This window comes from Lagopus leucura, unplaced genomic scaffold (assembly GCF_019238085.1).
Source record: "Lagopus leucura isolate 7727_CA_CO unplaced genomic scaffold, USGS_WTPT01 Super-Scaffold_73, whole genome shotgun sequence".
Taxonomy (NCBI): Eukaryota; Metazoa; Chordata; class Aves; order Galliformes; family Phasianidae; genus Lagopus; species Lagopus leucura.
In genome coordinates this window covers 61,687,919-61,710,027 of record NW_024962252.1, presented here as the reverse complement: position 1 = coordinate 61,710,027, position 22,109 = coordinate 61,687,919, and the positions used below count along the sequence as shown (strand labels likewise).

The following is a 22,109-nucleotide window of genomic DNA, read 5'->3' as shown; positions in this document are numbered from 1 at the left end:
GTTTCATAACTAGACTTGTTTTATCTGGTACGTATGCATACAGCATATATGCTTGCTGTGTGGTTGCTCAAAAGGGCTGTCCTGCCTCAGAAAACACCCTTACAGCACAGTGAACAAGCTGATGCACAGCAATCATGCTCTTTCTGGCATTCCTGGCAGGCTGTGAAACTTCTCATTGAATAAAATAAAGACAGCTGTGAAGGAGAAGTAAAGCACCTCACTATTCTACCTGTCACTAGGCAGAAGAAGGATCAAAAACGGGGTTCCGAACACTCTGTATTCCTTGACTAACCTTCCTTGTTCTTGTATTCACATTAATACTAATGTGCTTGCAATCTGCTGGTATCACAAACTGAAACCTTCTATCCTAAGAATATGCATTCCAGTGCACCTTGTGTCCCTTCTCTGCTTAAATGTAAATGACCTTTTCAGATTGCTGCCAAAAAGCAGTGACGGTCACTTGGTAATTAAAAACATTCAGTGTGAGAGGGGTATAGGGGTATATTATATAGAATATATAAGGTATAGCATGCAACTTCCTCTTTTAAAAACTCTGAATTAGTACAGACTCAGTAACCTCTGCAAACTAATAAAAAAATCCCCCAAAAATATCAAATCATGAATCAGATGTTTCTGCAAAGGTGAGCAGATTACCACACAAAGTCCTGTTGTCCACAGGGACAACAGCTGGTAGAAATTATTTTCCTTTATACCTGAGAATTTTTCATCCATTTCTATAATACCAGCCACCCACATTTCAACCAGCTCTGTACAAAGCCAGAGACATGTACCCGGAGTCCATTAAGGCACCACCGGCAGGTCAGCAACGACACATAAAGCTTTCTCACAGCGTGGTACTGACAGCAACTATTTTGTCACATCCCAGGAGAAAAACAACTGTTTTATTAAGCAAGCTTCAGAGTTGAACTTCACTCTTTGGGGCAGTGCCACCTATTGACCAACCACTGCATTCTCTTTTATTACAGCAGTTCTGAAGCAGTCTGGAAACCGGGATTTAAACAAGTGTAATTGGGTCCACAGACAAACTGGGATCCTGTGCATAGCAGCAGTAACTGAGTATTTCTAAAATTGAGTACGAGTTTTCATTTCTTCATATGAACACCTGACAGCCAACCTTTTACTATTACATAAACCCAACTCCATCCTCATTTCCCTCTCCCTCCCTTTTCATGTATTGCACTCTTTTGAAGTTTAGAACATTTCAACAAATAATACATTGGACTTCTTGCCTCAGCAAAGGAGAAAATGAAAATTTTCATTTTTATGCTAGTAAGAGACACATCCCTTGAGATGTGTCAGAATAATTATTAGTAAATGTCAACAACATAACGCTAGAAAAAAAAATATCCCCTCATTATTACCATCTTCTCAGCATCATTCATTCAAGGTTGAAAATAACTGACGCCTGTTTATTCTTCTCTACTGTGCTGTATTAAGTCTAGTATAGGAAAAACATTCTATTACTTATAATAATAAGTACTGTACACCCTCTTGAAAATTAACTTACTTAATTACCAGTGCAACTTATTTCAAACACAGTACAAAACAATTTTTTCTACCAATGTCCTGATGTATTAAAATTAAATGAAAATTTCTATTCTATTCAAGATCTGCCTCCTGCTTATTTATTTTAGACCTTTCTAAAATCAAAATTCCATTAGTGTGGCATGCATACTGCAGCAAGATGACATGCAATCACTGACTGAACCACCAGATGTTTCTGCAGCTGTACATGGTGAAGACAGAAAGTACTGCTTTCATCACCCATGAGGACATGGAGTAATGTGAAATCTGTTAAATAACTTGTAAAAAAAAAAAACAAAAAACAAAAAAAATCCACCACCTACATTTCAAAACAGCTTAAATACTGACCAGTAGCACCATTACATACTGTTAATGGAGGCATCAGTTGTTATAGCAATGTATGGGATAAGACAGACTGTGCCAGAGAAAATGGAAAATTTTCCACACCTTTTACATCCTGCTTCTCTCTGTATCAGAAGATATGTACCACAATGTAAAAGGAAAAAATTCCACTGCATATTTTATACCATTTAACAGCAATGCAAATAACAGACAGAAGTCTGATGGAGATTAAGTTCACATATCTTGAGATCCAGAATCTTCTTCATGTTTCATTAACCCACACCACAAAAACAGGAGCAGACTACTGAATTGCATTCATCAGGTCCTGAGCAGCTTCCTCAATAACTGCCAATAGTTTGCAGAATATACCAACAGCACATGGCAGTTCTCCACAGATGTCAGGAGTAAGTCTTTAAAAGCTGATACCACACAAGATTACAGTCTCAAGAACAGACCATGAAATGAGCAAAGTTGCTCAAAAAAAGAAAAAAAAGCGCTGCGCACAAGTGAATAACTATGTGAAATAACTTCAAAGCAGTAAAGAATTATATATTCAACCCATACACTCTATGACAAGGAAGAACAGATCATTCTGAAAAGTTTCTTGTACTAGATTGCACAGAGACGTTATGAAAAACTTGTTCTATCTGTTGCACAACACATAATTACAACAGGGACTTTTGGATATCACAGTTACATAATTCATAACAAATTCAAAACTTTATGATTATGCTTGCTGTATGTCCCATTTAATAAAGAAAAGTCAGCCAACTGGTGGAGTCCTCCACCTGGTGGCTAGAGCTGCATGTACATTCCATACATCACCAACAGCAGGAGCAGCAGACACTACTACAAAGGAGCAAAACTTATGTCATACACGCAGCCGCATACTGTGCAAAAGATAAGCAGAAAGTACGTGAACCTTAATGTATATAAACATTTTTATCCATTTATCTAATACAAAAACTGCCACACACTATTTACTTGTTTTCGTCCCTTGATACTTCAGCTATTTTCAGCAGAAGTGCTTGATAAGCTTACTTACTCATTCCCTTCAATATCTCTGCCAATTTCTAGTTCTGAAAAACGCTGCAAAAAACTTGTAGTAGAGCTTTAAATGTTATAATAACTGCATCCACATAATGCTTTCTCTTCTATCGTTATGTCTGTTTGATTTACAGAAACATTCCCCAGCCAGAATAAAATTACGATCAATATGATGTACATGACAAACTCAAGGAAAACAGATTTTTCCATTAATATTTTCCATTAATATTTGGGTTTATTAAAAAGTGTTCTTTCCATAACACTTAAGCAAACCAACTTCCATACCTTGGCAGCAACAATGCTGAGGCCCATTCCATTTTGTTTTTTTAGTGTTACAGTTATAATCTCAGGTTCTTTCCTCAAAGGCTGAGCCTATCAAACAAGAAAAGATGAAACAAGAGAGTTCATGTCAGGCTAAGTAAATTATTTTGCAAAACAGCTAATCTACCATCAAAATTGAAGCTGTTAGAGCAACAGAAGATCTCTAAAGCTCACCGGAGATAAATATTCCTACAATTTCACTTTCGAGGTAAAGTCTCTTCATGTTTAATACAAATTCACACCATAAAGTATTCAAACATTACACTTGTGTTCTTATCAAACATTAGACCTGTGTTACGAGTACTGCCACAGTTACACAATCTGCGCATTGCATCGCCTTCTCTAATTCAGTTAGGATTCACAATTTTATATGTAAACACATAAAAATGTAACATCTATGAAACCATAGCAACTTCTAATGAAAACTGAAGTTCAGACTCAGCAGAGAAGGACGGTCAGTTTTTAATACTACATCTGGAAGATAATTTTACAAATACATTAAATGGTTAATTTCCAAAGGTAAAGAGTATTAATTTCAAAAGGTAGAGGTAGAGACTTGCAGGTTTCAAAAATTTTCATTTCTGAAAGCTCAAAGTGAAATAAAACTCAATATTGCATAGTCATCTAACAAATGTGTTCTGGACAGAGGAAATGAAGCTTTGAAGTCTTTTTTTTTAGCAACTATAATGAAAAGGAAAACTAAGGAATTCTTTTTTCCACTGAAAACATAGGAGAAGCAAGTTCTAGATTGCCGATTATTAAGAATTTATTTGCTAACTGTCTGCATAAAATAAAGCAGCCTGCAAATTTGCTTACATTATCAATTATTTACACATACATGTCCATATACAGTTTTGCCATTGTTTAAAAGTATTTTCTTCACTGTTTACTGTCAGGGTGAGGGGACATTACGAACAGATTATTATATAAGAATTTCATAATGCAAAAGCCTAGGAAAACACTGAGCTACAAACAGCTGCAAATAGTTCCTTAAATTCACCAGATCGCTCATGAACTACATGTTAATAATGAAGCCTGATCCTCCTAATAAGGATTAAAACTCTTTATGCATAACACAATGGCGTGCCAAGAAATCACTATTCAGTTTTCATCATTATTCCCTTAATTAATACTTACTAGCTCAGCATTCTCATGTGACAGGTGACTTTCATAGTCTGCACCTTCAAAGTATATTGTCCATGTGCCTGGTGACCGTGTATGAGGTATCAACCTACAAAAACCTAAAGGAGAAAGTAACGTCAGCATAGCCATGGTATTTGGTCAACAGATTAATTCAGATCAAATAGCCTGACACCAGGAAATAATTAATGGAAGTATTTATCTTTTTCTAAGTATGTTTAATCTTGCAACTTAAATACAATTATGTGCTCCACTGCAATTTTACTATATCTACAAAATCCTATACTTCCATAGCTGCTGCTTCTTAGGAACGTGAACTTATCTGAAAACACTAAGAGCTCCCAGAAAGAACTGCATGTATCATCCAAACTCAAGAGATGTGAAACATCAAGAATTTCACATTCCAGAATACAAGCAACCAGCACTCAGAATCTATGACAGCACCATGGAAATCTGCTTTGTGGAGTCTAGCTAACTTGTGCCAGGCTATATTTGGCAAAGATTAAACTTAACCTCAGTGCAATTCTGTCATTAAAAGTGGGGTTTGTTTACTGAACAATTTCTAGAACTTACTGTAAAGCAACAGAACTAACCTCTCTGACAGAGGGGATCCAAAAATTCTTGTAAACCACTTGGAACATTTCTGACAACATCACAGGAATAGCCATCTTCTGGTAAAAGAAAAGGGAGTTGTAAGTCAGGATCCTCTTCCAATTGGACTTCTCTGCCATCACTGCGAGCGAGTTCATCAGCCGTATTTTCTGCAACAGTTACTACATTCTCTATCAGTTCCTAGATAGGAGGTAGAAAGACACTGTTACTATAAAACAATAATTTTCATTAAGGAAAAAAATTAACAGGTAAAAAATACTGGGATTTCAAGAAGATATTTTGAGAAATTGATTACGAGATATAGAAGTTCTTTGGTTCCATTTTGTACACAATGCATGCTGCACTGCATTATTTGTTAAGTGCAGTTAGAGAGTAAAACTCAACAGCGTCTGTTTTTACTCCAACTCTTTCAAATCACATGATAGATGTTTTTACTTGATATGAGAAGTGCATTTGAAAAGCATGTAGTACAGAATATGCATGTGCAGATGGTAAGCTGAAATCACAGGCAACCTTAAATTTTTGAGAATTTTTTGAGTATGCACTGTAAAACTAAATAAAAAACATACAACTCTTGTATACCAAGATTTACAGCTCCATTAGGACACAGATACACACAAAGGACCAATGGCATGTAAAGTTCCCTAGTTTGGAAAACTTATAAAAAAAAAAAGTCTTTAATTTTATATTTACTGTACGCTCAGTGCAACATAAAGGACCCTGTAAGATAGTTATCTGGTTTTAAACTATCACAAACAAAGCAGACTCACTCACAGTGCAGCAAAGAACTGCAGGCTTTACATTTCATGCTCAGCTACTCTGCTTACTATCACAGAAATGTCTGTGCAACTGGTATGCTTTTCAAAATGTAGCTACTATGGCAGCATATAGTGCACAGTGTGCTCCCTTCCACATTTTCAAAAGGTCCATAAGATTTCAACAGGGTATCTATTACTAGATTACACGCATAGATACAATTAATTCACAGGTTAACAAAAATCAAACTCCTAACAAGTTCCCAAGAAGCAGAAGTCCAAGCAACATGCTGTGTTTCTATATTCTTCTATTCATCCAGAAGAGTGCACGAGAGCTAGAAGCCTTTTCATCTCTCTCTCTAAGCAGCTCCTCCATTTTTTTTTTCTGCTACTTGAACCATCATATGCTGGTAAAGAAAAGTTCTAATGTGAAAGTTTTCACTCGTTAAATTTGTGCTACGAGTTTGTGAAAAAAAAAAAATATTATGGGAAACTGTAGAAAAGATCTTACTCATTATTCTCAACATTCAGTGTCTTCAAAGTTGCACAATCTGCCTTAGGAACCAAGAAATTACCCATAGCTGACTGAGCTGGAAGAATCAGTACCTAAAAGCATCTTAACCTCTAACTAGCAGCATTCCTTCTGGAACAGAACTCCCACAGACGTGTGATTTTCCTAGCACCAAGATGTAACTACTACAATTCATTTATCTGAAATCTGCTACAGGTAATACACATAAATTACCAAACTAATAGCTTTATCAAAGAGTCGGGTGTGACTTTCAGTTTCTTTCTTCAGCTTGTTTGGCTCCCAAGACCATCTGAACAATTTGGTCCTAACCTCAACCCTGTTACACTGAAGTGCCACTCTGAACCTGTAAGTCCAGTATAACAATTTTATGACTTGGGCACAATGTAGCACACACTCAAGACAAACTCATGCAAGCGTTCTCATTCAAAAGTTCAGTTTCAGCAAGCTTCAAGGAGTAAGTCAAATAAATCCAGTAGGTCTTTAGGAAGTGCTCTTTAAGAAGCATAAAAGGTACTAACTTCTAAAATAATTACATCAAACTGAAAACTATGTAAATGTAAATACATTTGTATTCCTCTGAAAAATTCAAAGTCTTGAAACTTTTCAGATTTGACAGAAGCAAGTTAGAGTTCGAATGTACATGTCTCTTTCATAGCAAGGAGTCCCACATAGCACTTGATCACAACAGGAAAAACTAGCCATACTGTAAATCCTCCTTCTGACACAAAGAAAATCTGTAATATTTAGCACTATAATTTTTTGGAGGTCCCTACAGAAAAATAATAGTAAAATGTGGAATTCTACCTATCTGTAAACTGGAAATACATGATATACTCTTCAGCTAAAGATTTTCTTGACTGATAACCAATATTTTCAAAAAAAAAAAAAAAAAAAAAAAAATCAACTGCACTCAGGTTGTAAGTAAACTTAAGACCTTTAGAGTACATTTTAGTACCTTTGATTTAATAAATAGATGTATTCATAGTTATGGAAAAATAATCTACATAGAGAAAGAATTCAGCTTAGAGCTTCAATGCACCTCTTCTCTACTACCTTACCTTCTGTAAAGTACAGTGATACCTTTCTGAATTTGCTCAAGATGTACCATGTTACCTTACCTTCCAATTTGGTGTATGAGAAGCTTTGGTAATATCCTACTTAGATTTAAGTGAAGTACATACAATGTTGGTGTCAACAAGGAGCTGCTACCACCAATACTGCTTATTGTATGAAGAGAAAACTACTCTGGTTCTTCAGGTAACTACTGCAAATCAATTTACAATAAGATACTTATTTTTAGCTGCAGTTTTCATTTTAAGTCTATGTTCCTGAGCTATGTCAAACAGCACAGCAACTGACAGACAAGACTTACTGTTGGTATAAGTGGTTCATCTGGAGCACAGTGGTAATTCTGCAACAAAGCTTGTAGCTGTAGAGAATTCAACTTAAAGCAAGTGCTGTTAATATTTGGAACATCAGCATGTGAGTACTTGTCCATGGTGAGCAATGTGGTTGCCTGAGAGGAAAAATAAAGCCAAATTTAAATTAGAATGAAACCTTAAGTCTTGCTTGTGAAATTTCTTTACTAAAGTGAGAAAACAAAGTGAGAAGACAGATATGCTACAAAAGCAGTATAAATATACCCGTACCAAACAATAAATCAATAACAAAAACAAAGCACCTGCATCTGTGAGACATATGAACACTAAACCTATCACAAATTAGGTTATTATTCTGGTACTATTCTTATCTCTTTTTAGCATGGTCATAAGCTCAGTGTTATATACAGAAATTGAACAGCATGTTGGCTAAAATAATGACTTTCATTTAAATAAGAATTATATAAAGTTCACTTTAACATTTTAATACCAATGGTACTGAAAACATGTTTATATCTTTACAGATATAGAGAATAAATTCCTACAAACTACATTCGCCCACGTGCTCTTCACCAGGAATATAAACATGCTCTCCAAAAATAGAATTAAGTAGGAAGTATTAATAAAAAAAAAATACACTTACCTGCACTATTCTGCTTAAGTGGCAATCAGCAGCCAATTCTAAACCCTGTTTTTCTGCCCAGGCCTCAATATGACCCAACTGCTGGCGAACAATAGCTCCCCAATAATGGGAACATAACCCTGAATCTGGGGCCGTAACTAGTCTGTTAAAAAGCCACATGTTGATAAAATGAAACAACTGGGAGAAGAGCTGTATAGTCAGTGCAGCATTCACTCTACATCGTCGCAACAAGGACATAGCTCCAGTCAATGTGTGCAGCACATCATCTACAGAGACAGAACAAAGCAAATCACATTCACATACTGCGAGGTAAATGCTACCCAGGCTGTAAATACTAACACATATGGATACTCTGTTCAGGTCAGTGAATGCTAAGTAGAATCTGTGTGAATTTAAGTCATAAACGCTTTCAGAAATAAATTTATTGCTTCAAATATATCTTAAACGTTTTACAAGATAGAGCAACATTCAACTCAAAGTTGGAATACATCTATTATATAGATTATATACTTCTGGAACAAAAATAAGTAAGGCAAGTGAACAATACACTAGCTACATAGTGCTCTGCTGGACCTCTTACTCACAAAGTGGAAAGAGGCTGGAAATGTGAAAGGTGAAGGCAGCTTTGACTTTGAAGCAGTGTCCCTAAGATGTACATCTAGAGAGAAGCAATATAACTGGTAGAATTACAGTCCTGGACCTCAGGAAGCATACTTTGACTCATTTATTCAGCCTGGCTTGTTCGGGTATGAGAGTCTGCCCTAGAGGGCAAAAGTGCCCAAGATAGCTGGCTGACATTTTAGATACAAAGCACAAGAACAGCCAATTCTGGTGTGGAGAAGTCAAACAAACACTGCAGAAAACAAGGAATTCCCAACTGAAAGGTATAGAAAGGTGGAAATGGGGATGGGCTGCTTGACAGCAGTATAGAGGCACTGCAAGTATGGCATTTAAAAAGCCAAATACCTGCCAATATTGAAACTAACAGCAAAGGATGCTGCTGTTTAGTCCACTAGCTATGGAAAGTTAACAAAAACATGAGTTTACTGCTAAGTGGAGCCAAGTATCTAGTACAGAGGATTTCTTTTTTTTATTCTAAAACAACAAAAAATGCTGAGCACGCAATTTATTTTGTTGTTGCTGTTTAGTTCTCACTAGTAAGGTCCCTGTGATTTGCAGCAGAGGCAGTGGACATAACAGTAGAAGATGACCAAACAAGGGACATCTTTACCTGCTGGACTTAACAGTAATCTACAAGTCACATCTTAAATGGTTAGGGAATCTGGCTGATATTATCACAAAACTATAATTTTCAAAGTACTGTTACAACAGTGGAGGATTCTGATCACAAGAGGCACTGACTTGCCATTTTCAAGAAGGGCAAGAATAAGATTGGTGATCTACAAGGCCAGTCAGCTTAACCCTCCCTGGGAAGGTTATAGGGTAAATTTTTCCACAAGCCACTTTGAAAACATGTAAGGTTTGGGAAGAGGTAGCACCGATTTACCAAAGGCAATTTGTGTGTAACCAGCCTCACTGCCTTCTACAGTAAGAGTACTAGAAAGGTAACAGCAGTGTATGCTCTCTTGTACCTCAGCCAACCATTTGCCAGATTCTTCCACATCATCCTAATAGTTAAATCATTGAGATAAGACCAGATAAGCAGCAGATGACATGGTGGATTTGTGGATATAAAGTACAATTTGTAACCAAATATTAAGTAACTTCCCTCATGGACTGATGCTGGGACTGATACTTTTTAATGACTTCAGTGTATTAGAATCCCCAAGTCATTAATGAAGGTTATTTTTCAGAAGAACCTCAACAGCCTGGAGTAATGGGCTGACAGGAACTTCATGGAATTCAAGGGCAACTCTAAGTTGTGTTTCTGCAAAAGTACAACTGTGCAATAATATAGGCTGGGTGTGCCTGTATAGAAATCAGAACTGCATGAAACCACCTAAAAGGTGACCAGTTACATACTAATCTGTTAAGTTAGCAGCACAGCCATCAGAAGAGAGGGAAGTGATCTTTTCTATCCATTCAGCATCTGCACTGGAGGAGAGCATCCAGTTTAAGACTCTCTATACTGATTTAATGGAGCAAACTCAGCAGAGACACCAAGATAATTACAGGGCTGGAGGAATAGGCATATATGAGGAAGAAAGAATTAGATTTGGTTCGTTCTGAGGAAAGAGCAGGTAAAGAACAGAGCTTACTGCTGTCTTCATTTGTCTAATGGGAGGGTTCAGAAACAGGTACCTGTTAAAGATGCACAGTGATAACACAGAACGACATATGACAAACAAAAATTGGAACTCTAGAAATGCCAACTACATGAGGGAAAAGTATTTTCACTACGAAGGAGGACAAATGTCAGAAGAGATTGCTCAGAAATGCTGTGAAATCTCTATCCTTGAGTGTAGATTAAAAAAACTAAACTGCACAATACTATGAAAAACATGATCCATTTGAATCTGTCTTGAGCAAGAGAGGTTGGATTAAATGAGGATTAAATGACATCCAGAAGTTTCCCTATAACCTAAATTACTCTGTGATTTTAAAAACCAGTACAGACCACTCATATGCCACTACTGTCCTTTCTTATCATCCACATCCATAACAAATTGATTCAAGTAACTCTCAAGGGTTAGGGCAACATGTATATATCTTATCATCGTAAGAAGCATTCTATTTATTACTCATTAATTGTATGGTTTAGAATACATAAGAGATTAAGTGGTCTAACCTATTTTAGGCCTCTGTGGATTATTTTCCTCTGGATCATCAAGAAATGCTGGCATGTAGTTATTAAGCTCTGACTGCAGACAGTGAACTAGGTACCTGGAAGGGAGGGGAAAACAAAAAAAGAAAAAAAATTAAAATCTTCTACATTTTTATTATGAATGCTTCTCAAGAGAGCTCAGGAAAATTACAAGATTTCTGAGATCGGTTTTATGTGACAATAATGATCCAAGCAATGATAAAAGGGCATAGAAAGACCAGTCAAAATATCTGAAGTATTTAGATATATTTCTAAGAGTAACAATAATGATAAACAATAGGAATTAAACAAGGTACTAATTAATAAGAATTCTGTTTTTCCAAGAAAACATACATATTCAGATTGCAATATTACTAACAATACATAATCCATTGTAAAACACACTGACAACTTCTACTTATTCTTCCAAAAGGTACTAAGGAACAGCATAAAACATCACGAATGAAACAGACTGCTCAACAATCTGGAGCTTGCAGCAATTGCATCACTTTCATTAAAAGACTGCATCTAAAACAGACGTCCTATAAGAGCAAAAGGATGTGTATAAGCCATCCATGGTACACTAAGCCTTCTGGATTTTGTCCAGAGCTCCAGTTGGCTCTGCTTGAGCAGGGAGTTGAACCAGATCACCTCCACAGGTCCTTGTCAAACTCTGTGATTCTACAATTCTCTAAACATTAATTTCAGCACTGTAATTACTTAAGCTGACTAGCCTAGGCTGATTTTATCCCAAGCCTACACCTCTCTCTATGCTGTTTTTATGAAAAACATTGTCCAAATTGGTATTTATGAAAATTATGAAGGGAGTAGATTTTTAATATAATTAGAAGCTCTGAAGAGCGTAAGGTTCATTATATTACAGGCCCATATTTTGGTCTAGATAGGTTAGCTATAATCAGCATAACTAATCTTTCCCTGTACCACTCTAAAAACCTTAAATTATGCAAAAATGAAAAAAATTTAAACAACATTTCTTTAACTAGCACAAAAACAAAAAAAAGAAAGCTACAAATTACTAAGCAGTTCTCTAAATGCCCTGAGATTAAAGTTATGTTAACAAAAAAACAAAGCATGTACTATATGAATCTGCAGAAACCTAGCACTAAAATTGATTGTCCTCTCAACATCTTATTTGGGCCAGTTATGAGAATCAAAACCCACCAAAATTCCCCTTCCAAAACGGGAAATCCGAACAGATTTTTATTCTTTTAATGAAGAAACACATGAAAGTAATGCAGATGGAACTCCTTGCACAGTCCAGTGATCGACAAGATAATATAACTGTACACTGAAGCCTGGTCTCTAAGTTCTCAGATATTTTAACAGCACAGAAAATATGCTATTGCTACAACTAAAATTTGAGGAAAATGTGGTGTCCTTCTAAAAAACAAAGGAATAAAGCTGTCATGTTAACACACAGACTGTTAAGTGAAACAGAAGTACAACAGCCTTACTTGAATGCCATTTGAACCAAGTGTGCCAAAACATCTTGAGCATCCACAGTGATTCGGCTAAGATCACGGTCTTGCTTTACAAAATTCAGTAATTCAGACGCATTTGCCATCCAAAAGGCAAGTGCCCCAGCAATATTCTTCTGTTTCTGTAAGGAGAAAGAAGCAAGAAATAATACAGAGAAATAGCTTTTTTCTGAAACATAGCAATTTAAGAAGGCTCCAAAAGATAGACCAGTACCTTTTCCCATTTCACCAAACATACCTCAGATACCAGATATTTGCAAAATGTTTATATACAGAACTGCAATTGTTGTAAGTGTTAAGTTTAATTTTAACATGTTCTCTGAACACACAGAACTGTTAAGTTGCCAATAGCAGTATCAATGAAGCCATGAAATAAGCATCTAGTTACATACATTGTGCTGAAGAGCTTAAGTCAGTGCAGTATCTGGTAATCTGTGTGCTTTGAAGCACGTATTCCCTATTGCCCCCTGCCACCCTGATGCTGCACTCACTGGTTTTGATACCAGATGGTACAGTATCAAGTACTGATCTATCTCACCATCTCCCGACCACAAATGCCAGGCCAGGCAACCTCAGATGAAATCCAAAGAATAGGAACCACAAACAACAAAAAAGGAAAATAAAGGGAAGAAAAAAGAACTTTTGTCATTTCATATCCACATTGAAGTGCATTAAGCAGAAATTATGGAATGCCGTAAAAGTTGCAAAGTCAAAAAAGGATTTTAGTACTGCATGTTCCAGTTGCTGAATGAGTGTTATGAACCGTTCAAGTCCAGCTGTTTGAGTATTGTATTTTGATATGGAAGCAGCATGAGAAACTGAGCTAAGCCAACATAGCTAGGATCAGTTCCCAGCAATATATCCTACCTGATCAACCTGGTCTACCTCCTGGAGAAAAACGGACGAAGGAAATCAAACAGAATAGAAGAAAGAAACTTGTGAACAATCATGGTAGCTTTAGAAATCAAACACTAAATATGAAGGTACAACACTTATGCTCACAGTTACACACAGACACATTAATCAATAGCTATGATGCAACTGAGCCCCTTTTGAAAAAAGAAATTACTTCAGTGGGACTAGCAGCACAACAGCTAAGAGCTGCAGTGCCTGTACATCATAATTAACTTAAGGAATGCCCTGTACTAGTTGACATCCCAGACTAGTTGGTTGGCTATTCCACACTCAGAGCACCACAGGCAGCAGGGTAACTAGCTATAAAAGTAAGTGAGCCAGGGAGCTACTTGCCCACACTGCCACAATGAAGACAACGTACACACACAAATGGGGACAGAACATCCCCGCTAGAAAAAAAAAAAACAAACACAACAGAAAATACAAAAAAACCTACGAACAAATAAAAAGCAAAAACACAAAACACATTTAACATAAAACATCTAAACACAGATTAAAACATGGCTTGTCAATTAAGGAACAAAAACAGTGTTTTAAATAACAAAAGAAAGAATCAAATTAAATACCACACTAAGCTGCTTAAATACTTGTATGAAAGCTACATTCAGCTGAGTAAACAAAACAATTTTTAAAAAACCCTCCACACACCCACAACAGATATGTCCATCTGATTATTTAAAACTAAGCTCTTCATTCTTTTGTCTTTCTTTTATCACTCTTCCTCCACCTGCATCACAGCAAACTTAGATGTAAAATATCTGAGGTGTCATTTGCTGTTACTGTTTCAAGTTTAGTATGAGTTAAGGTAAATAAATAAATACAAAGCCACTGCCTTTCTATTTCTTCCCTCTTTCCAATAAAACCAAGGAGCTCTCAGCTGACTGACGATGGGCTGGTTCAGAACAAATGAAAGCATATGCTCCTTCTGAAAAAAGATGTTAAAATTTGCAGAGGATCAGAAATGCTACAGAACGATCTGAAAATCAGAATACACAGCATTGGACTGCTTCTTTGAATTTTCTATTCCATGATTTTTATTGGAAACACTGAGTCTTTTCATAGCTCTTTCCAATTTTAACCCTATGCCATGTGAAGTCTTCTATATTATTTACATATGCTAATGCAAGACTACAGAAAGCCACAAAATCAGTTTGTTTGCAGATGATTTCTTGAGTTATTTCAGAAAGCTGCCAAGTCTCCTTATGATCTAAGGTAGACAACATTAAACATCAAAACTTTTATATTTCTAGTACAGTACAAGGTTTTATGCACTCTTCCTTTATTTCTGCTTTGTTTTGGGTGCCTCTGTACCCTTGCCCCATATCTGTCTTCTCCATATTTTACACCCTCAGATCTCTTTCAGTGTAGGCATGCTTTACAGCAAAGATAAATTAAAAAAACATTTGTGGTATAGAAAGTTATCACACAGTTATTAAACTGTGACAACCAGTCAATGTAAACACTTATTCCACAGCCTGGATGAAGTAATATGACAGAACTTAGCTAGTGTTGTTTATAATCCTACAAGGTAGGTCCAAAATGCTAACTTCTTCCTAGCCAATTTTACAGTCACAGGATAAAATCATCTATGTCAGAAAAGACCTTCAAGATCACCCAGCTTAAGCATCAGAATCAATTAAACTTTTTATTTTATTTTATTGTCTCCAGTGAATACGAAGGCTAAGGAACTCATGTTCTGCTCTTTCAGTGCATTTGTCCTTTCCCATTTCCCACCTCCACTCTGTCACCAGCTTCTTCAGTGTGGGATTTGGAAGGAACTTATCCTATTTTCTTCCATTTCAAACTAGAACTCTCTTTAGTTTATTTCTCTAAACTAGAGAGCCACTTTCACAAAACACAAATTCCACTGCCACCTTCCTTATTGATGTCTTCCCTAAACTTCATGTTGGAGATTACACTACAGCTACAGAGATGAAAGGCTGAAGAAATGGCTTTTCAGAATGGATAGACCAGACAGGCACTTGCATTTAATAATTCCAGGATGCTATCAGCAGGATTACACAGAAAACATTTGCAACAACAAGGCTCAACTTGATTTGGGAAGTCATTTTCAATACTGTAAATTACTGTTTTCACAGTTATTCCATTTTCTAGCTTTATTTTCTTTTTTGAAAACCGATGCTTGCCTCTCTAGTATCTTCTAGCAGCTATGCAGTTGTCCATTTTTAGTTGAAGACAAAGAAAACAAAGAACTTCATCTTTATTTTCCCACTACCCCCATATCCCTTTCACTCTTTATCTTTTGAGCCACTGCTACTAGTTTATACCAGTTGCATAAACTGAGTCATTTTCTTTGATTCAGTCCTGTAACTTCCAGATTATATTTGAAGTCTACCTCCTCAGTGTTTTCCTTCCATCCTTCCAAGTAAACTGCTTATGTTCAAGCTCTTTGCATTTCATGTTCTCAACTACAGCCACAATCTACCCTCTGACATAACACATTCACTCTTCCATAACTAGATAATTTCTACAGCAGAGAGTTATTCTAATATTAACTCTTGATTCCATCTCAATTTTATACAATATCATTTTATGATTGCATCAAAACTCAAAGCAGTCAACTAGTTCTTCATTTCATATTCCAACCACCTTTCAACCTCTTATCAACTTCAAAATGTATATGAAAGGCTATTTTTTTTCCTTACTATAAATTGTCTTTAGCACTGGCATTTTCTCCCACCCTTACTTGTGAAATGTGAGTGCCAGTTGTAACTGTTTACAAAACTATCTAATTACAACATCCTCCCTCCTGAGAACTCCACTAAATCTTTCCAAAATCTGAACAAAAGCTGAACAGTTCTGCTTTGTTATGACCTTCAGGCCACTATTTTGATGTTTACTTTCCTCTTCTCCCTTAAATCAACTTCTTGTCTAACATTTGCCTCGTGAATTCCTTACAGCAGGATTAATGCATTTGTCATGCTTGTACAGGGGCTAGCACAGTAGAGTTCTTGTTTTCTATTAGTGACTATGGCAGTTTTGTTTTTGTTTTTGTTTTTTTGTCACAAATACATGTGTTTTAGTAATACAAAAATGTATTTCAATTTTTCCTATGAGGAAAGCCTGCAGAAAAAGACATCCAAATAATTAATTAGAAAGGATACCTGAAAATAACATTGCTGTTTTGGGAAATGACTACTACACTTTATCAACATGTCAATGATGCAGGTTATCATCTAATTTCTTTACAAGCCAGTGGATCTTATCCTGTATTCCTACACAAAACAGAACTTCCTCTGGACCTTATAAAACTCTTCTACAGAATAGCAATAACAACATACCATGAATAAGATACTGGAACATTTGAGAACTTATATTTCTCTTTATAGGGCAATTGGTTCAGGAAGTCCAGCTTTATTACCATTTTTGTGGTTACAGAAGTTGTAAAAGCAAGATCAAAATTCAATAGTTACACTTCTTTTTAATACATTAATTTCACATGTCAACCACTGCAAACACCCCGCGACTCTTCACTAAGTATATCCAACTTATTTCAAAAGAGCTCACAGCGAGAGTTTTTATCTTCTAAAGAACAGAAGAACAACTTCTTGCCACAGAACATATCTTCAGAGTAACAGTCCCTCCCTAGCCTCCCGCACTGCCCAGGAGTTTCTTACAACTCATATTAGTCATTGACACAAAACAAGTGTTCACATGGGAAATCAGTACAGTCTGACTGCACTGATCAGTTAAACCCTAAGAAAAAGACTAAGGTTAGCAAATAATCTGCAACATATTTAAATCCCTTGACACATTTTTGCAAAGAAACTCACCTGTATGACTCCTTCCATCATATTCACCATCTTGTTGACTATTGCAATAACTTTGTGAGTACGCTCAGTGGGAGTGATGTCAGGTCTGTACTGGCTTGACAATACATACCGACATGTCATATACAAAACATACGTGGGTGACAGTTTGAAATGAACTGTCGAGCTATTTGTATAATTTATAATGGCAGATAAGAAGGCATCTTCAGCTGTGGAGAAGGAGGAAAAGAACAACATGCTAATAAAGGCAAATGACAGGGATAAAATTAAATAATATCATAACTCGTATTGGAGCGTATTCTTGTTTCTGAGGAAAAAAATAAGGAGAGGAGAACAAAATATAGAAATTCTAAATTAAGCATCTACTATATGCTGCAGTTACTTAAGCACAATAATAGACACAAAGCTAGAAAGCCTGATCATTGGGAAACATTTTAATACTATTTTCTACTTTGTTGAAAATGTATATCTTCAAGGAAGCAGGAAAACTCAAGGTTCCACTTAAAATTTCTCCTTTTTTGTTTACAAGTCTACTTAGTTTCAAATATGTGAAGTCTGGACAGTCTCTGATACAGCGTTGTTTTTTTTTTTACCAAATCTGAAACCTCAGAAATGGGAGCAGATTAAGACAACACAAGTGTCAGTACTAAATGAAAATTTGATCTTTCACCACATTTTATATAACATGGATTTTGACCATGATGTAATTGAGTATCCATGACATGGAGCACTCCATATTAATGAATTAACTCAATGTACAGTTTAGGAGGTAGAATTTCCCCTCACCACACCCCAAAGAAATGTGAATATATAAAGATAGCAAACGCAACTAGAAATTACGGTTGTATCAAACTCACCTCAATATCAATACCTCCTCACCCTCCCCGAATAAATCAATTTCATTAGTGAATAAACCATCATTTGTTCAATAGTTTTTAATGTATTTAAGTTTATTCAAATGACATCTGAGTTTTCAAACTGTCTGAAATATTACACTACAAAAAAAAAAAAAAAAAAAAAAAGCGTCAACAACTAGGTGTTTATAGTATCACAGTTTACTCACAGCTTTCCCTGAATTCAATACTGGCAGGTAGGATCAGTTCTGGTCCATGGGTATCCTGAGATCTACAGAAGGAAGACAAAAACTGATATAACAATCCACATGGGTGATATTAAATCCACTGTAATAGATTTCCCCAACAATGGTACTGATGCTGATACAACGTCTTTCCCCAAAGCATTCCTTTTCTTTACCTATCCTCTAGAATCATTGCAGCTATTTCTGCCCACAACAGATCACTATACAGAACTGAACTGTGGAGTTTGCATTATTGATGAATGTCCTGTTTTGCACTGTATGGCCAACTGATAGGATCAGTTTGCTATCTGCTGTTGACAGGATTCAAATAACAGATTATTCACTGACACATGAAAGAAAGTGAATGAGGCTTCACCTGGAGAACCAGCCCTATTACAAAAATAATGTACTTTGCTACCTTTAATACCATCCAACACGGACATGAACTTAGTCAACTTATTTGTCCTCTTTCTTCTGGCAAGGTAACAAGTAAAAATTGAACCTCTAACTGCATACAGCTGTTGCTATGCAACAAAGACACAGAAGTCCTTCTGACAGCCCCAGAACTATTTCTTCAGTTAAGATGACTGAAGTTTTCTTTCTAACCAATATCTGTTAAAGAATTCGTTGAGGATAAACAAACAAACAAAATCTGTCTTTCTGGTGTCTAGGAAGGTTAAGCATATGATTCATTCCTCACACACACACAAAAAAAAAAAAAAAAAAAAAAATTTGGGCTATTTTCTGAAGTTAGGCATATTTTTAGGAAAGAACATAGAAGCTTAAGAATTTTGGCATGTAATAATCATTTTAACCACATATAACACCATGGGCAGCTTTCTACTAGAAATAGATACAATAATCTATTTACTTTACCTCCATTAAGGTTTTCCTTCAATTAAGCTATCATTTTCTGTGTTTCCTAAACACATACAAGAGAAACACCAAGTTTTGCAATAAGAAATTTAAGTTACAACAACTCTGTGACACAATGTAAACCAACTTGCTTCGCTACTTTGCTACCAGATACATTTGAGGTACCCTTGAGGTACCTACTTCTTTTATAGAACACTCTACAGACTGTATGGAAATGAATTTCACTGAGCTAAAATGGCCTGAAAGTCTAGTTAGGGTATGCCTCAGAAGAGTACAGAATATTACTTAGGGTCTGCTTCCTCTAATAAGCATGGTATGAGGTAATATTACTCTTTAACACTGCTGATGCAGTATTACCCATTATGAGAAGTAACACATTATACATTTCCTACCTGCTTTCCTGTCTGCGATAATCTTGCTGCTGCTCTATTCTTATCATGGGCTTCACCATTCCTCGCTCGGCTGTGCTGGATGCTGATGATGTTCTGTCACCATCAAGCCTGCTGGTGCTCTAATTCAGAACAGTGGGACAGGTGTTTAGCATGTGGACATAGGATTAGTCAGTATTCATGCTTGGCACTATTGAAACAAAGTGCCACTACAAGGCTTTGAGAAGTGATGGCAAAACAGAGAAGCAGAATGCAGCACACAGTACAGTAACTCAGTAAGGTATTTTTGTCAAAAACACAGATAAGCACACCTGCAAATCAAAAGATCCTGATGGCCAGCTAGAAGCAGCGTTTTGTTAATGTATTGTCACAATATAAATAAACTTTGAATATCTTTAATTAAAAGTTTCACAGCTATCAATACAAAGATAGTTCTCATCAACAAAATTAAACGTATTTACAGATTTAAAACTAGTTATGTTCCCCTATCTCTGTTTTGACTATAGCTCCAGGTATTTACACTACTGATCCATGACATAGATTGTCCTTTCCTTACAGAAAAATCTGATCTGGCAGACAGCATATAATTTTCCAGGATAAGAAGGGACAACTCAAATCATGTGAGTTTTACATATAAGCTGATTTTATTCAGTGCTGAGAAAGATTTTAATTTATGCTTTCCAATTACATGTCAAATCCTATCAGGAAGAGGAATAAAAACACTGCTTTAAGCAGTGAAAGTTTTAGCAATTATCTTTCAATATAAACAATTAAAAACAAGTATCAACAAAATGCTTCTGCATTTTCTAAGAAATTCCCACAACTACATAATTGGAATCAAGAAAAAACTGATCAAAACCGTGAGGATTTAAACAAGAGTTTGAATATTATTTTCTTCAGTACTGCCATGTCGAACTGTAAAAGACTTTTCATAACTAAGTCTCAAAGAACTACAACGACATTGATCACTGCTCCAATTCCAAATAAAAACAGTCATAAGAGCAACTGTTGGAAAACCAGCGATACTCCAGCAATTAAAAAGAGGTACAGTTTGAAAATCTGCCTGACAGTTCAAAACCATTCAATCTCCCCAGGCTCTATAGGTTCGCTAAGGTATTTCTCCTGTGAACTTAAAAAGAATATGAGACCTGTTATTTAATATTGTGCATGTCAGAAACCCCAATTCTGAGCAATTTTGAGATATTTTAGTATTTCACATTGTTTTTTTTTTTTTGTTTGTTTGTTTGTTTTTTTTTCCCCCCTTCTTTCCCCAAAAGCATCTGAGATGCAAGAAAGTACCACCACAGTCAAAGCTACAAAGCTACAAAGGAGAAAAACTGAATTGGAAAGCTGTGACAGAAAAAAAAAATCTGTGACAAACAAGTATATGTAAAAGCTATCAGAGTATTATTAATACCTGCACTGTCATACCACTAAGTTTCTTTACAAGTATTTCAATCTGATAATGGCAGTAATAAAACAAACAAAAAAAAGTCCTTTCTGTGAGGACTGCTATATTCCATACTGCTGAAATAATCTTTCCTTTCATCTGTGTCAATGCAACTGGAGCAGACATAAACTATTGTGTCATTTTACTCGGTTTGTTTACTCCTGGAAAACGCAACTTTGGCACAGCATGTATTAACAGAAAGACAATGTAAAAAGAAAGAAAAAAGAGATGATCACCTCATAAAATGTTTATAACTATGACTGCAGAGACTGTTTCTTTGATCAGTGTGTATAAGAGCTCTATTGAAATCAACAGTCATATCCATTAAATTTTAAAAGCCCAGTTAAATGTAACATTGAACACTTTCACGTTTCATACAGAACACTTATTTGCCCTGTAACAAATGCTACAGTCACAGGTTACATATATGAGATGTTAATAAAACATTTCTAACATGGATTTATCTCTACCCACATGTCCTCTGGTTAATCAGATTATTCCAGGCTTGAGCAGTTTCCCTTTCTAAAAGAAAAAAAAGTTACTATTCTTGGCACAGAATGCATGCCAAATCCCTATTTGAAAAACAAAATGGTACTGTGGAGAAGAAATAAATAAATAAGTGTGCATGATAATTAATCCAATCAAAAGAGTAAATGGCTGAGGGAGAATGACAGGCAGCACTTTCTCAAATACTACTGATAATATAATTTTGACCTAACATGAAGTTTCATTATTTATTATTGATTTATAATATGATACCTTGCTTGCTGGTAATGCCGTTCCGCTGTGAACATCTCCCTCCAGATCAAAGGTAGTTTCCTGAACGGCTCTAAAAGACAACATTTGAAGCACTTCTTAGAAATTATATGAGTAAGGAAATAGCAAGAGATAGAGTAGCTAAAATTGATAAATTAGAATTCAAAGAGGTATATTGTGATACTTGTTAACATCACTTTTAAAAACACTGTATCAATTCTTTATGTAAGAACATTACAAGAACTTACACAGATCATTTTATCTGACAAAACAGA

General features: G+C 35.8%; 1 protein-coding gene across 20 annotated transcripts in view; it reads right to left on the bottom strand.

Annotated features, from left to right (window-relative positions):
- Nucleotides 1–22,109, bottom strand: part of AFDN (afadin, adherens junction formation factor) — a 114,190-nt gene that overhangs the window by 35,924 nt on the left and 56,157 nt on the right. For 13 of the 20 annotated variants that reach the window (XR_006180268.1, XM_042877279.1, XM_042877337.1 and 10 more), the window contains 12 exons: nt 21,838–21,907; nt 19,632–19,750; nt 18,349–18,410; nt 17,289–17,494; nt 13,447–13,467; nt 12,556–12,701; nt 11,066–11,160; nt 8,317–8,582; nt 7,667–7,810; nt 4,989–5,187; nt 4,393–4,496; nt 3,220–3,306 (listed from right to left, as the gene is read on the bottom strand). Coding sequence is in view for 19 of the 20 variants with exons in the window: in XM_042877279.1 (XP_042733213.1) it covers nt 3,220–3,306; nt 4,393–4,496; nt 4,989–5,187; nt 7,667–7,810; nt 8,317–8,582; nt 11,066–11,160; nt 12,556–12,701; nt 13,447–13,467; nt 17,289–17,494; nt 18,349–18,410; nt 19,632–19,750; nt 21,838–21,907 (1,519 nt within the window). In the remaining variant the exon portion in view is untranslated. The remainder of the gene's footprint in view (nt 1–3,219; nt 3,307–4,392; nt 4,497–4,988; nt 5,188–7,666; nt 7,811–8,316; nt 8,583–11,065; nt 11,161–12,555; nt 12,702–13,446; nt 13,468–17,288; nt 17,495–18,348; nt 18,411–19,631; nt 19,751–21,837; nt 21,908–22,109) is intronic. The other 7 variants (XM_042877302.1, XM_042877364.1, XM_042877328.1 and 4 more) reach the window with 1 other exon arrangement.